Source organism: Panthera tigris, chromosome F3 (genome assembly GCF_018350195.1).
Source record: "Panthera tigris isolate Pti1 chromosome F3, P.tigris_Pti1_mat1.1, whole genome shotgun sequence".
NCBI lineage: Eukaryota > Metazoa > Chordata > Mammalia > Carnivora > Felidae > Panthera > Panthera tigris.
The window spans coordinates 2,590,964-2,604,078 of NC_056678.1; the positions used below are offsets into that span (position 1 = coordinate 2,590,964).

A 13,115-nucleotide genomic window follows, 5' to 3' on the forward strand; every position below is an offset into this window, starting at 1 on the left:
CGCGGGGCTTCCGGCGGCTTCGGGACCCCTCCCCACTGCCTCCGCGGCAGACGGCGCCGCGCGCCACGCGAGGGCGGCCAATCCGCGGCCAGAAGCTCGACGGACCAATCCGCGGCCAGAACCTCGGACGGACCAGTCCGCGGCCGGGAGCTCGGGCCGTGTGCCCGCCCCTTGCGTCCGGGATTGGGCGGTCGGAACCTCCGGAGCGGAGGCCGGAAGTCGTGTCCCCAGCTGGCGTGTTCGTCGGGGGGCTCCTCCAGACGTCCGGGGGTTCCGGGCGCGGGTCAGGCGGAAGTGTGGCCAGAGTTGTGCCTGGGGCGGACCGGCCGCCGCCGACTGTGGGCGGGAGGCGTCACCGGCTTGCAGGGCTGAATGGGGCGGGGATCGGGCCGGCTAGCGGCGGCGCGCACCCGGCTGAGCGGGGCTGCCGCTGGAAGCCCCAGCTGCCCGCTCGCTCCCGGCCCGCGGGCGTGGTGGCCGAGCAGCCGGTGCTCGGCTGGAACCTGCAGGGCTCCCAGGAACTGGTCCCGAGGCGTGGTGGATAGGCTCCTTTCCGGTGCTTGGGAGGATGGACTCCTGAAGTAGGGAGGCGGCCAGCCCCCTGCGGGTCGACCGCCGTCTGTGCTTCCTAATTCGCCCTTTCCGGTTGATCTCCACCCAGGCACACACCTGCGGGCAGAGCGTCCCCCGTGGGAACCGAGACTTCCCCCTGGAGCGCAGGGACCGCCCTGAGCCTGGTGCCCGACCCCAAGACCGTGGTGACCTGACCTTCACTGCCCACCTGCTCGGGCCCACGACCTGTGTCCCACACTTTCTTTATATGAACCTGGACGTGCTTTGAGCACTTTGGAGACGGTCTTTGAGACCCTAGTCTGCAGTCTCCGGGTGGTGGTCTCACCGAAATAAATTCCTTTCCTGTTTCCCACCATCCGTCTCTCTGCCTTTGATTTTGTGCGTGGCTAGCACCCGAATCTGGTCTGTCTGGGACCCCCAGGGCCGGGTGCTCTCGCCCCCTGCGCCCCGGGTACAGGTAGGGCCCCGCCAAGTACAGGGAGGTCTATGCCTTCGCCACCCCACCACTCGGTGTATACGCCCCACACACGGGCGGTTTCCACTTCCATCCTCAGTAAAGGTGTAAGTAAGGGGCCTCGGGGACCGGGTGACAAAAAATACGGAGGAAGAACGCAGCATCCCTGAAGGATTAGCAGGAGCGGGAGAGACCGTGGCCTCCCCAGCCCCTGTCTGCCTGCGGTTCCGCAGCCCCGCCCCTGCCCCCTCCCTGCACCCCTCCCTGGGCTGCGAGCTTCCTCTACCTGCTCCCCCTGAGCAGGCCCCACCCTCTCGGTTCTTGCACCCTTAAAGGTGCAGGCCAAATGGTCACTATTTTTATATTAAAAGTTTTTATTTGTTTTTATTTTTTTTAATGTTTACTTATTTTTGAGGTTGAGAGGGACAGAGCCTGGGCAGGGGAGGGGCAGAGGGAGAGGGAGACACAGAATCTGAAGCAGGCTTCAGGCTCTGAGCTAAGAGCATAGAGCCCAACTTGGGGCTTGAACCCAGAACAGTGAGATCATGACCTGAGTGATGTCGGATGCTTAACCAGACTGAGTGCCCCCAGGTGCCCCATAACTTTTTCTGATTAGAAAAGGAATACAGGCAGGGGCGCCTGGGGGGTTCAGGTCAATCAGACTCTTGACTTCCGCTCTGGTCATGATCTCACCACCTCTTGAGATGGAGCTCCTCGCTGGGCCTGAAACCTCAAGATTTTCTCTCTCTCCTTCTGTGCCTCCCCTGCTCCGGCTCGCGCGCTCTCTCTCTCTCTCTCTCTCTCTCTCTCAAAAAAGAAAGAAAGGAATACATGCATATTGAGGAAAATACGGGAAATACAAAAACAGTAAAAGTTAAAAAGAGTCAAAATCACCTACAATCACACTTCCTAGGGATAGTTTTTTGGAAACATTGTTGGTGTATTTCCTTAACGTTTTATTTTACAGGCGTATAGACTTTTTCATCCTTGGAAATAAATGATAAACGTAACAGTCTTGAAATTTCTATACTAGACACGTAGTAAGCATTTCCCAATGCCACTGAAAAGTTATTTGAAACAAGATCTTGGTGACTACTTGGCATTCCATTATGTGGACGCGCCACACAGATGTAACCGCTGTCCCAAAGGTCAGAGTGAGGTCCATTCATTGCACAGATGCCTACCAAGCCAGGTTCTGGGGAACAGCCATTGGCAAAGCAAAGTCCCTGTCCTCACAAACTTACATCAGTTTTTAAAATTATTCACACTACTGTGAGGAAACCTTTGCCTAACTCTTTGGTTATTTCCTTAGTTACATGTGGTTAGTGGCTTTTGTTTTTTAATATTTAAAAAAAATTTTTTATTTTAACGTTTATTTATTTTTGAGACAGAGAGAGACAGAGCATGAGCAGGGGAGGGGCAGAGAGAGAGGGAGATACAGAATCTGAAACAGGCTCCAGGCTCTGAGCTGCCAGCACAGAGCCCGACGCGGAGCTCGAACTCACAAGCTGCAAGATCATGACCTGAGCCAAAGCCGGACGCTCAACCGACTGAGCCACCCAGGCGCCCCATGTTTTTTAATATTTATTTTTGAGAGAGAGACAGACAGAGCATGGGCAGGGGAGGGGCAGAGAGAGGGAGACACAGAATCCCAAGCAGGCTCCAGGCTCCAGCCTCCGAGCTGTCAGCACAGAACCTGACGTGGGGCTCAAACCCACGAACCGTAAGATCATGACCTGAGCCCAAGTCAGACACTTCACCGACTGAGCCACCCAGGCGCCCTAACATGGTAGTGGCTTTAAAGGCTCCCCGTGACGGCCACCCTCCCCTCCTCCCTCCCTCACCCCTACCTCCTCCTCCATTCAGGGGGTTTCAGCTGCTGAGGCCCCTCCCCCCTCCTCCCTCCCCACAGCGCCCGCCCCCCCTTCCCCGACAAAGTGCCCCCGCTTGTCCAGGTGCTTATCCCAGGGGCCCTCCTTCCTGGCCTCATGAGCAGGCTCCCATGTTCTAGGAATGGACGTGACCCACACATGACCCAGGGAGGATTCTGAACTGCTTCCTGCTAACCCTGTGGCAGAGCCCTTGCCCCCAACCCTTCCTGATCGAGGAGGTTCTCCAGGAAAGCACACTGTGCGTGCAGTTCTTCCAGCAATCCAGAAATTCGTGTTGGCTGTAGAAAGAAAAATGTAGTGTGATCAAAGGGAAAAACGATCATTGCTTTTAATCCCACCACCTAAAGAGATCCCACGTGACTCTTCGGAGTATAGCTCGATGCCTCTTTGGCTTACAAATCGGGCACGTATTACATCTGCGTCTGATTTCTTTATTTTTTTAGTGTTTATTTATGTTGAGAGAGAGTGGGGGTGTGAGCGGGAGAGGGGCACAGAGAGAGAGAGAGTCCCAGGCAGGCTCCGTGCTGTCTGCGCAGACCCCGATGCAGGGCTTGACGTGGGATCGTGACCCGAGCCGAAATTAGGAATCGGATGCCACCCAGGCTCCCCGCTTCAAGTCTCTGGGACTTCCTCTTCTGCCTCTGTTGGTTCCCACCCTGCTGGCAGCTCCCGGCTGTGATCTGAGTCCGGCCCCCCGACACGGAGGACAGGGAGGGACGGAGGAAAGAGGCCGCTCCAGGAGGGCAGGGGGCAGGTGCAGTGAACACAGGGAACTGACCCATGAGGCCTGTCTTGGGGCTGCAGGACGCTGGACCCCCGCACCTGCCCGCCACGTCCTAACAGGTCACAGAGCGGCCGCAACGGGGTTCGGTCACCCATACCCTCCAGATGGTCCCGGCGCCACATCTCTGTCTCAAGGCCGTCCTTGGGGCAGCTTCCCGGAGAGGCCCCCTGGGACCACATTCCAAGGACAGGAGAGGAGGTGAGGCGCCTCCATTGCCCGGGTCCAGCTCACAGGTCAACTGGCAGTCACGTCCTCTCATTGAGCTTCCCAAGTAGCCTCATCTCTGTGCCTCCAGCCAGAGAAAGTTCTCTGCTTTGAAGGACTCATGTGATAAGATCGGATATACTTGGGTCATCCAAGATCACCTCCTCATTGTGAGGTCTGTAACCTTAATCCCATCTTCAAAATCCCATTTGACATGTAACCTAACGGGCTCCAAGGACTGGGGGGGTTGGATGTACTCGGGGAGAATATTCTGTCTCCCGCACTGTCTCCCTGCGCTGATGAACACGTCCTTACATTTTGAAACGGAGTCAATCTCCTGGATTTGTTTTTTAGCTCACATCGGATGATGCGAACAGACTCGTCCCTGCCCCTGATGGAGTGTGACTGGCTGGGGGTCCACAGGTCGTTTAGAGCCACGGAGAGGTCACGGAGTAGCTGGTAGGATTCTTTAGAAGGGTATGATATCCTTCCTGTAGAGAAAACAGCTGTGCCTGGTGCCCACAGCATCCCACGCAGAAGGCTGTCTTCTGGAGGTGACCTAGCCATCTCTGGGTCAGAGCCACGGCCTCCCTCCCCACCTCCAACGGTATGCCTGCCACGTCCTCAGACCCTGGCTGTCCAGAGACTAACGCCACCGTCCCCTCCACTGTCCAGTTGTTCTTCGTTAGCTCTGCGGGTAAACTGAGTCCCAGATCTTCAACAGCCATGCAGAAGGGACTCCAGCTGACTGGGAAAGGTGAATGCAGGGGGACTGCCCGATGTGGCGGCTTCCAAATGACCCGGTGACTAATGCCCGTGTCGTCAGCCCGGCACGCTTCCTGGGGCTTGCAGCGGGAAGGAGCTTTATAACGCATTCTCCACAGATCTGCATCGCCTCGGTCTTGATTTCTTCACCTGAAAAATGGGACTAATAATACCTACCTCAAGGAATCCGTTGCAGGAATTAAGTGCTGTCACGTATACAAGGTGGCCTGGTTTATGGGGAGCGCTCAGGACATGTTAGCTTGCCTGCCCCACCACTGTCACCCCGTGCCCTGTCCCCATAAGAGTTAAATTCTTTCTTTTTTTTATGTTTATTTATTTTTGAGAGAGAGAGAGCACAAGTGGGGAGGGGCAGAGACCGAGGGGAACGGAGGATCCCAAGCGGGCTCTGCTCTGACAGCAGCGAGCCCGACGCGGGGCTCGAACCCACGAACCACGAGATCGTGACCTGAGCTGAAGTCGGATGCTTAACCGACTGAGCCCCGCAGACGTGCTTTCTAAAGCGGAGGCACGTGTGAGCGATCTAGTTTACTAGTTTTGGAATGAGACTCCGGGGAGGACCCACAAACAAAATGTAGTCCAAACTTGGCGATTTCTGTCTTCGGCACCCCAGAGGTTGGGGGTCTGTCACCCCCTCTCTTCATGTCATCACGTGACCTGGTTCCCCGTTACCGCCCCCGTTCGTCTTGTGTAAAGAGTGCTAGAAACGATGAACTGCAGAGACCCAGTGAAACATCACTTTATTTTCTTTGGGCCGACACTCCATTGTTTTTGCTACATTTGTTTTAAAAAAGGAAACACGTGTGGGTTCTGGTGGTAAATTATATAAAACGGGGGTGGGGAAAGAAGCTAACTTTGCACAGGCAAAGCCGGGTCTGGGGAGGTGCGGGTGAGGGCAGGGCTCCCTGCCCCAGAGGGTAATGACTCTTACAGCTGATTCCCACCTCCTGCTTTTTCAGAGGAACCCGGTGGCCCAAAGCCTGCCCCATCTGCCTGAGGTCACAGGTGTGGCCCTGTTGGCTCCAGAAACCAGGTGTCCTGGGTCCCTGCCCACTGCCCCCAGCCGGACGCCCCTCGTCCTCCCTCCCAGCCATCTCCCAGGGAGCGGGGGACCCAAGGGCGTTTACAAAAGTCCAGAATGGGTCAACGTGTTGGGGGAAACGGTCGTAGGGGAAACGGGAAGTTTTTGGTTGTGTTTTAACCCCTCCTGCCATAGAGTACATCAGTCTGTTTCTCCCATTCTCATCATTGGGGTGTGTTGTCCCCAAGCTTCGTTGCGAATTTGCCAGGGAAGGTCCCGGCTGACCATCTGTTTGTGCTTGGCTACATCCTCTACAGAGCAGTCTGGGATTCCTTCTGGAACTCGGCAATCCCACTGCATTAGTTACTCCTGTAAGTGCTTGGGGTGAGGGAGGGACAGGAGGACAGGGGGAGGGGCACGTAGGCAGGAAAGTTACCGCAGGGGCCAGGGCTATGGTGCTAAATTGGAAGGTCTGCACCAAGGCCCCGGGCGGTGCACGGGTCCATCGGAGACCTCGGTGGCCACGGCCAGCCCTAAGGCCCCAGCCTCCTGGGCACGGGCGCCCCGTCCCACGCGCAGCTGCACTTCTCCACCCTCATGTTGGGCAGGCTGACCACCTGGGGCCTGGGCCTGCCGCCCTCCTTGACGCCCACGATCAGGGGCAGCGAGGTCGTCTCCGAGGCTACGCACTGTCGCGGCCCCGGGAACGGCCGCCTGAAGGTCGGGGGCTCCGGGGGCTGCTGGCACGCGCCCACACACTCGTAGGCCAGGAAGCCCGGGGGCTCCAGGACCCAGTTCTCGGCCCACCGCATGCCCCGCAGGTCAACGTAGGTCTCCTGGCGGCAGCAGCGGGCGCCCTCCGTCGCCTCGGGGTCGCAGTCGCCCTGAGCTCTGCGGGGACAGGAGGGGCGCAGCGCAGGTCAGCTGAGGTCATGGGGGGGGGCACCCGGGAGGGAGATTTACCGCCAGCTCTCGTCACGTTGCACAGGCTGGGGTTTGCGCCGGGGGACGGGGAACCACCAATAACCAGACCCTGCGCAGTACGTGACCTTAGTCTCGGGACGGGGGGCGAAACCCCGCGTCCGTTGATTCCCACGGCACCCCTGGGAGACCCCACGCCAACCCGCCCGTTCGTGGGGGCCCCCAAGGGCACAGGCGCCTACCCGTAGGCCCCGAGGTCCAGGGTGTGCAGCTCCAGCTGGGGCTCGCCCTGCCCCGTGCCCTCCTGGCCCTGGGACGCGAAGCGGAGCAGCGTGTGGGCGCCCGAGGCCCGCGGGCCCAGGTGCGCCCTCTGCACGGACACCTGCAGCAGCAGCGGCTGCCCAGACCGGCCCAGCTGGCGCCAGAAGTTCACGGCCTCGGTCACGTCGAAGGCCTTCCAGCCACTCCCCTGGAGGGACACCAGCCTGCGACACCCGTGGAGACGGGGGCCTGAGCTGGGGCTGGGGACACCCCCTGGGGGGAGCCTGCCCCCCCCCACACTGGGCCCACCTGCCCCCTCCCCCTCCCCTCCCCCTCTTCTCTCCCCCCCTCCCCCACACTAGGCCACATGCCACCCTCCCCTTCTCCCCCTCCAGCCCCCTCCACCTCCCCCTTCCCCCCCTCGGGGCCCACCCACCCCGTCCCCCCTCCAACAGTCCCCCTCCCCCCCCCACTCCCCGCCAACCCCCACCCACCCTGCCTTGCTGGGCCCACCTGCGCCCCCATCCCCTCCCCTCCCCACTGGCAGCCCGGCCACGGCCTCCCCACCTGGAGTCCACCAGGTAGGTGCGGTTCGAGCTGTCCTCGTGGATGCGCAGCCACTCGACGGTGACGCGGGCGCGGGCGCCGTGCGGGGACAGCCGCTCGAGCCTGCCGAGCGCGGCCTTGGGGACCGGCTCCTGGAAGAGGCGCAGCACGGCCTGCACCAGCTCGCTGTTGGGCGGCAGGCGCCCCTCCATGCCGAACACCAGCACGTGCGTGGAGGCCTCGGCCGCCAGCAACCTGCCCGCCACCTCTGGGGACGGGAGCAGGGTCAGGAGGCAGGTCAGGCCCGCTGGGAGGGCGCGGGGCCCAGAGCCAGTGAGCAGAATCCCCCAGGAAGGCAGGGAGAGGTGGGGGCGGGGCCTCACCTGCACAGCCGCCTTTTTTTTTTTTTTTTTAAGTTTATTTATTTATTTTCATAGAGAGACAGAGAGAGCGAGTCCAAGAGGGAGAGGGGCAGAGAGCGAGGGAGAGAGGGAATCCCAAGCAGGCTCCGTGCTGACAGCGCAGAGCCTGACGTGGGACTCGATCCCACGAACCCCGAGATCACGACCTGAGCCAAAACCGAGAGTCAGACGCTTCACCGACTGAGCCCCCCAGGCGCCCCGACACGCAGCCTTCTTCAGGCGAAGGCGCTCAGCTAAAGTGGGAGGCCCAGCGGAGAGAGGAGGCAGAGAGCCACCGTGGAAATCTGTGGTCACCAGCCGAGAGTGGCCTTTCCAGGAGGGAGGGCAAGAGCCCCGACTTCCTCTCCTCTCCCTGCCTGAGGGGCTCCTGCCCAGTGAAATGTCCCCAACCGGAGGAAGAGGCGCCTGGGGCCTGTCGCCAGCTCCTGTTCCCCAGAGGCACCAGGCCCCGTGTCCCCAACGCCTGAGGCTCCGGGCTGACGGTGGGACCACCTGACCACGGGCCACGTGGCCGCCAGCGGTCAGCTCTGCAGAGCGTTCAGGACCAGCCTCCTCGTCCCCAGGCCTCCAGGCGCCTGACCGGCCAAGGCCATCCTCCCTGTCACTAGCCCCAAGTCCCCTTTCTCTGTCTCCCCTCCTCCCACGGGGCTTCTGCACCCACGAGGGTGTCGTTCCTGCCTCGCCTCTGCCAGTGGGGCCCCTGGTGCAGACGGAGCCCAGGGCCCCGGACGCAGCCACGCTCACAGTCCCGTGGAGCTCCCCGCCCCCACGACGGCCGCCCTGGGACAGGCCCGCCGGCCTCGGCCTCCCCGTTCCCAGCGAGCACCGGGCTACGGCAGGAGGGGGACCTCACCTCGGACCCTCTGGCTGAACCTCTTCCCGCGGGAGTGGGCGCCGTGACTGCGCCGCAACAGGGCCACGTACTGGGCCCTCACGTGGGCCGGGGTGACCAGCCCCTCCACGTCGCGCTGGTCCAGGACGGGCGCCTCGCGGAGGCCCAGCTGCCGCAGCAGGCTGGCCCGCACCTGCTCGCCGGTCAGGGCGGCCCCGGGGCCCGTCAGGGGCAGCGCCCAGAACGCCCAGCACAGCCACAGGGGCCTCATGGTGCCGCCCGGGGATGGGGGGCGGGGGTCAGAGCGCACGCGTCCCCCGAGGAGGCTCGGCGAGGGTCCCAGCCCGGTGTGCGGAGGGCCGGGCCCGGGCCAGCTTTATAGGCAGCCCTGAGCCGGGCCCGGGCGGAGGGGGGAGGTCACACCCCTCGGACCTCCTGGGAGCTCAGCAGCCAGACGGTCCTTGGGCCTCGAGGAGGGGGCCGTCTGGAAAGGGCACAGAGGCCCGTCTGGATGCCGCACCAGCCCAGGGCCTCTGGCTATTGCTGTCTGGGCAGCTCAGTGATAACTTTAGTGTCTGTTGAACTTCCCTGGCCCTGCCCCAGTCCTAGTCTGCGAAAAAGGGGGCCCATTCTGGGAGAACGAGAGTCCTATTAGGAGACCGTTTAAGTCTCTCCTGGAGACTAGTGTGGGTCTCCGTTTGGTCATCAGGCAGGAAGGACTCTGGGTTCCTGCAGCGAGCTTCCCCAGAAGCCCCTGGACTCATGTTTCCCCTTTCTCTGTCCCTGCCAGCCCCCCATCCCACCACCCCGGCTCCTCTCCACAGGCCCTGGGAAGACCATGTCCTGTCCATGACAGAGGAGGCCCCTGCGGTCAGGACCGGCTCTCCAGGGGTCCCAGGAAGAGCAGTTTTGCAAGTGTTTGCTGTCACATGACAGACTCGAAGCTCTTTAGGCAGGAACTTCATTCTGGGGGCCCTCCATGCCCTAAAACAGAGGCCACAGCTGCCCAGAGTCTCGTCCTGCCCACAGCCTCAGGTATGGCGCCCACGGGGGTGGGAGCCCCCAGTGCCACAAAACGCACAGTTGAGACTGGCTGGGTTCAAATATGGGGCAGGTCTAATAGCCAGCAAGTTCCTTATGCCTCAGTTTCCTCATCTGAAGGATGGGTAACAATCCGGTCTACTTCACAGGGCTGGTCCGGAGATCAAACGGATTAACACGCAGAGGATGTTCAGCCCGGCCCCTGGCAAGTAGTGGGTGCACGATAAGGGTTTGCCACCCTGATCACCTGTCCACCCAGTGCACCTCCAGGGCACGGCTTTCCTAAAAATGCCAGTAACGAGAACAATCGTTTCTCGAGTGCCCCCTGTGTGCTAGGAAGCCTTCTAAGCTCTGAACACGATTCACAGCAGCCCGAGGCGGCAGGCGTACCCTCCCAACGCGCAGCCAGAGCTCTGCCCAGGGAAGGAAGGTGTCCCGGCTCACTCAGCCATTGGAGGCCAGGAGGCCAGTGCCCAAATCTGTCCCCAGAAGCCCCCGCGTGGCGCAGGGGATTTGGGGAGGTGCAGGAAACATGTGGGCCTCATAGCCCGGTGTTCTGACACGGCCTGTGCCTGAGCGCCAAGGGGCCCCGCAGCCAGGAAGCCCCCCGCCTCCTCTGAGGTTTGCTGCATCACTGACAGGTCTCCCACGCCACCCCCCTGCCTCTGTGCTCCCACACATCCCAGGCAGAGGAAGAGAGAAACTTCTCGTGCTCAAGGGCGGAATTGCCACCATGGGCGTATGCATATGAAATATGTAATAACCTGTAATAACGGTGGGGGGGGCGGTGCTTAGAACTGGAGGAATAATAACACTGATCGTGAACCTCATGGTAACAGTGCCTGCGGGTTACACACGTTCTGAGTGCTTTGCACACATTAACTCTTTTGTTTACACTCCGGTGTAATCCACATGTAACATTGTTAGTTTCACGTATACAAAGTAATGACTTGATTTGTTTACTGGGCCACCTGCTCCCCACAGTAAGTCTGGTTCACATGGGTCACCACACGTAGTTACAGAATTGTTCTCCTTATGCCGAGAGCTTTAAGATAGTACCGAAAAAAAAATTTAATGGTTATTATTCACTTTTGAGAGAGAGAGACAGAGCGTGAACGGAGGGGACAGAGAGAGAGGGAGACCCAGAATCCGAAGCAGGCTCCGGGCTCCGAGCTGTCAGCACAGAGCCCGACAGAGGGCTTGAACTCATGAACTGCGAGATTGTGACCTGAGCTGAAGTCGGACCCTTAAGAGACTGAGCCACCCAGATGCCCTATTGTCCCCGTTTTGGAAAGAAACTGAGCCACGACACTGCTCCCTGGCTTGCCCGAGGTCGTCCGAAGGGAAGGAAACGGGTTTTGGCACATATGTCCCCAGTACGTGGAAGGGTAAGACAGAAACCCGGCAGCAGCCGGACCAGAGGAGAATCGGGGCCTCAGCTGCTTCTCCACCGCCCCCGCCCGTCCCCACCCGCCTCGCATCTGCAGAATTAGTGTAATTCACAGGCAGGAGCCCATGTCAGAGCTCACGTCTCCCATAGTCTGAACGCCCCTGCACGGCGAGGCGCCACCCCTCCCTCCCTGCCCCCCCCCTCCAGCAGCCCCACAGGCCTCCCGCTCGCTCTGGGCCAAGTGCATTCTCCCGCAGAAGGGAAGCTGTCGCTTTTCTTGGTGAGTGATTAGCAGGGACTTACTTGATGCAAACATTTGGGCCAAAAGGTGCAGAAGTGTCACATTCCCAGGCAAGCGGGACCGTGTCCCTTAGTCCTGGCAGCTATTCTGAGCTGGTGTCCCATAAATATGCAACGGTCCATCACCCTTGCCGCGGGGTGAGCGGAAGCCCGGTGGCTTATCACTGGCCAGTAGGTGCCAAGGAAGTAACACCTGGGCTGCCTCTTGCACGCCAGGGACCCCTCCCCGGGCCCCCAACATCCCGGCCCCAGGAGCTCCCTGGGGCTGGAGCCTTGCGGTGAGGCCGATGGGCCCCTGTGCTGGTTCCAGCAAGGACGAGGTGTCACAGGCTGCTGTGAGCGGACAGGATGCTCCCCCCCGCCGACACCTCTGGGAGCCCCCCGTGCCCCAAGTCCCTTTTGCACCAGGGGTAACCGACCGGTTACCCTGAAACGTCACTTTCCCAAGAAGAAAGTCAAGCAGAAAGACCCGCAGACCTTCCTCTGCTGGAATCTCTGCCTCCCCCAGGCCTGTCACCGTGCTCCTGGCCTGGCCTCCCAGCACGGAGAAGACTCTAGAGCCGAGTCCTGAGTGCGAACTGGACCACGAGTCAACACCCAGCACCTCTGACTGAGGAATGGGCTTCTGGGCCCGGGTGCTCAGGGGGCCGTGGGCACCTGGGCAGGTGGCTCTCCAGGATTGTGGGGACCTCCCTCAGGGGAGAGCCTGGGGGCCCTCAGCTCCCACCCCAGAGGGACTGCCCCGCAAGGTGCCCCTAATTCTCCCCCCGCACCCCCTACTCTGTAGCCTCGGGGATCTGAGAGCTGAAATGCACCGTCCAGGCCATTCTGCCCGCCCCCCGGTTTTACTTTATTTATTTTTTATGTTTACTTGTTTATTATTTTGAAAGAGAGAGAAGGAGAGGCAGAGAGAGGGGGAGAGAGAGAATCCCAAGCAGGCTCCGCACTGTCAGCACAGAGCCCAACGCGGGGTTCGATCTCATGAACCGGAGATCCTAGCCTGAGCCCAGATCAAGCTTACCCGACGCAGGCGCCCCTCTCCCCCACCCCCACCTCCCGTTTTCAAAGCCAAGAAAACCGAGGCTCAGAGAGGCGACCACTTGGCCAAACTCGCACAGTCACGGATGGCTGACAGTTGAAGCCAGGCCGTCCAGTTCCCAGGCTGAGAGCTCCTGCCTCACGCTGAGGCCGGCAGGGCACACCCGGCGGCCCCAGTGAGCTGGGGACTCGGTCAGTCCGGGTCGGGCTTGGACTGGACGGGGGCCACAGAAAGGCAGACAGACAGGCAGCCCCCCTGACTCCTGAGGTTTCCTGGGCACAGGCTTTTGGTCCCGAATGTGGATTCCAGGCCGACTGAAGTTCTGCTGGGGAAATAAAGTAATTGGGCAATTAGCCAGTGGCCAAAAAGAAAAAACACGAATGTGGATTGGGACGCTTTTTCCGCTTTTTCCGAGGGACTCATCAGCCAGCAGGAGGGAGGGTGGTGGCCTTTGTCATGCGGGGCGGGGAAGCAGGCCCACCCTGCAAACACTGTGACCTGTGGACAGTCTGGTCTGGCAGCCTGTGGGGTCAGAGTGGGCTCGAGAAGGGGGAGAACTACGAAATCACCTCTTCTGACCTCGTGCAAGGAAGACTTACAAAGCCGTCGAAATCAGCCCTCGCTCCCCCGGGGCTTTGTAAGGCAGAAGGCC

General features: G+C 60.5%; 1 protein-coding gene across 2 annotated transcripts; it reads right to left on the reverse strand.

The window, feature by feature from the left end:
* Positions 1 to 6,244: 6,244 nt before the first annotated feature.
* Positions 6,245 to 8,964, reverse strand: LOC122235914 (left-right determination factor 1-like). Of its 2 annotated transcripts, XM_042976492.1 has the most exons (5): positions 8,715 to 8,964; positions 7,679 to 7,707; positions 7,461 to 7,576; positions 6,875 to 7,117; positions 6,245 to 6,602 (listed from the first exon to the last, which is right to left on the reverse strand). In XM_042976492.1, exons 1-5 carry the CDS (start codon positions 8,962 to 8,964, stop codon positions 6,245 to 6,247), a joined length of 996 nt encoding a protein of 331 aa, XP_042832426.1. The 2 variants fall into 2 exon arrangements, with proteins under 2 accessions (XP_042832426.1, XP_042832425.1); XM_042976491.1 differs by having other exon boundaries at positions 7,461 to 7,707.
* Between the last annotated feature and the right edge of the window lie 4,151 nt (positions 8,965 to 13,115).

Bases quoted from the DNA above. Each gene is read 5' to 3' on its own strand.
- LOC122235914 (XM_042976491.1), bottom strand. From the start codon at position 8,964: ATGAGGCCCCTGTGGCTGTGCTGGGCGTTCTGGGCGCTGCCCCTGACG. The intron at 7,708-8,714 runs GTGAGGTCCCCC...TCCCGTCCCCAG, and splicing joins GTTCAGCCAGAGGGTCCGAG to AGGTGGCGGGCAGGTTGCTG. The intron at 6,603-6,874 runs GTAGGCGCCTGT...CTGTCCCCGCAG, and splicing joins CTGGACCTCGGGGCCTACGG to AGCTCAGGGCGACTGCGACC.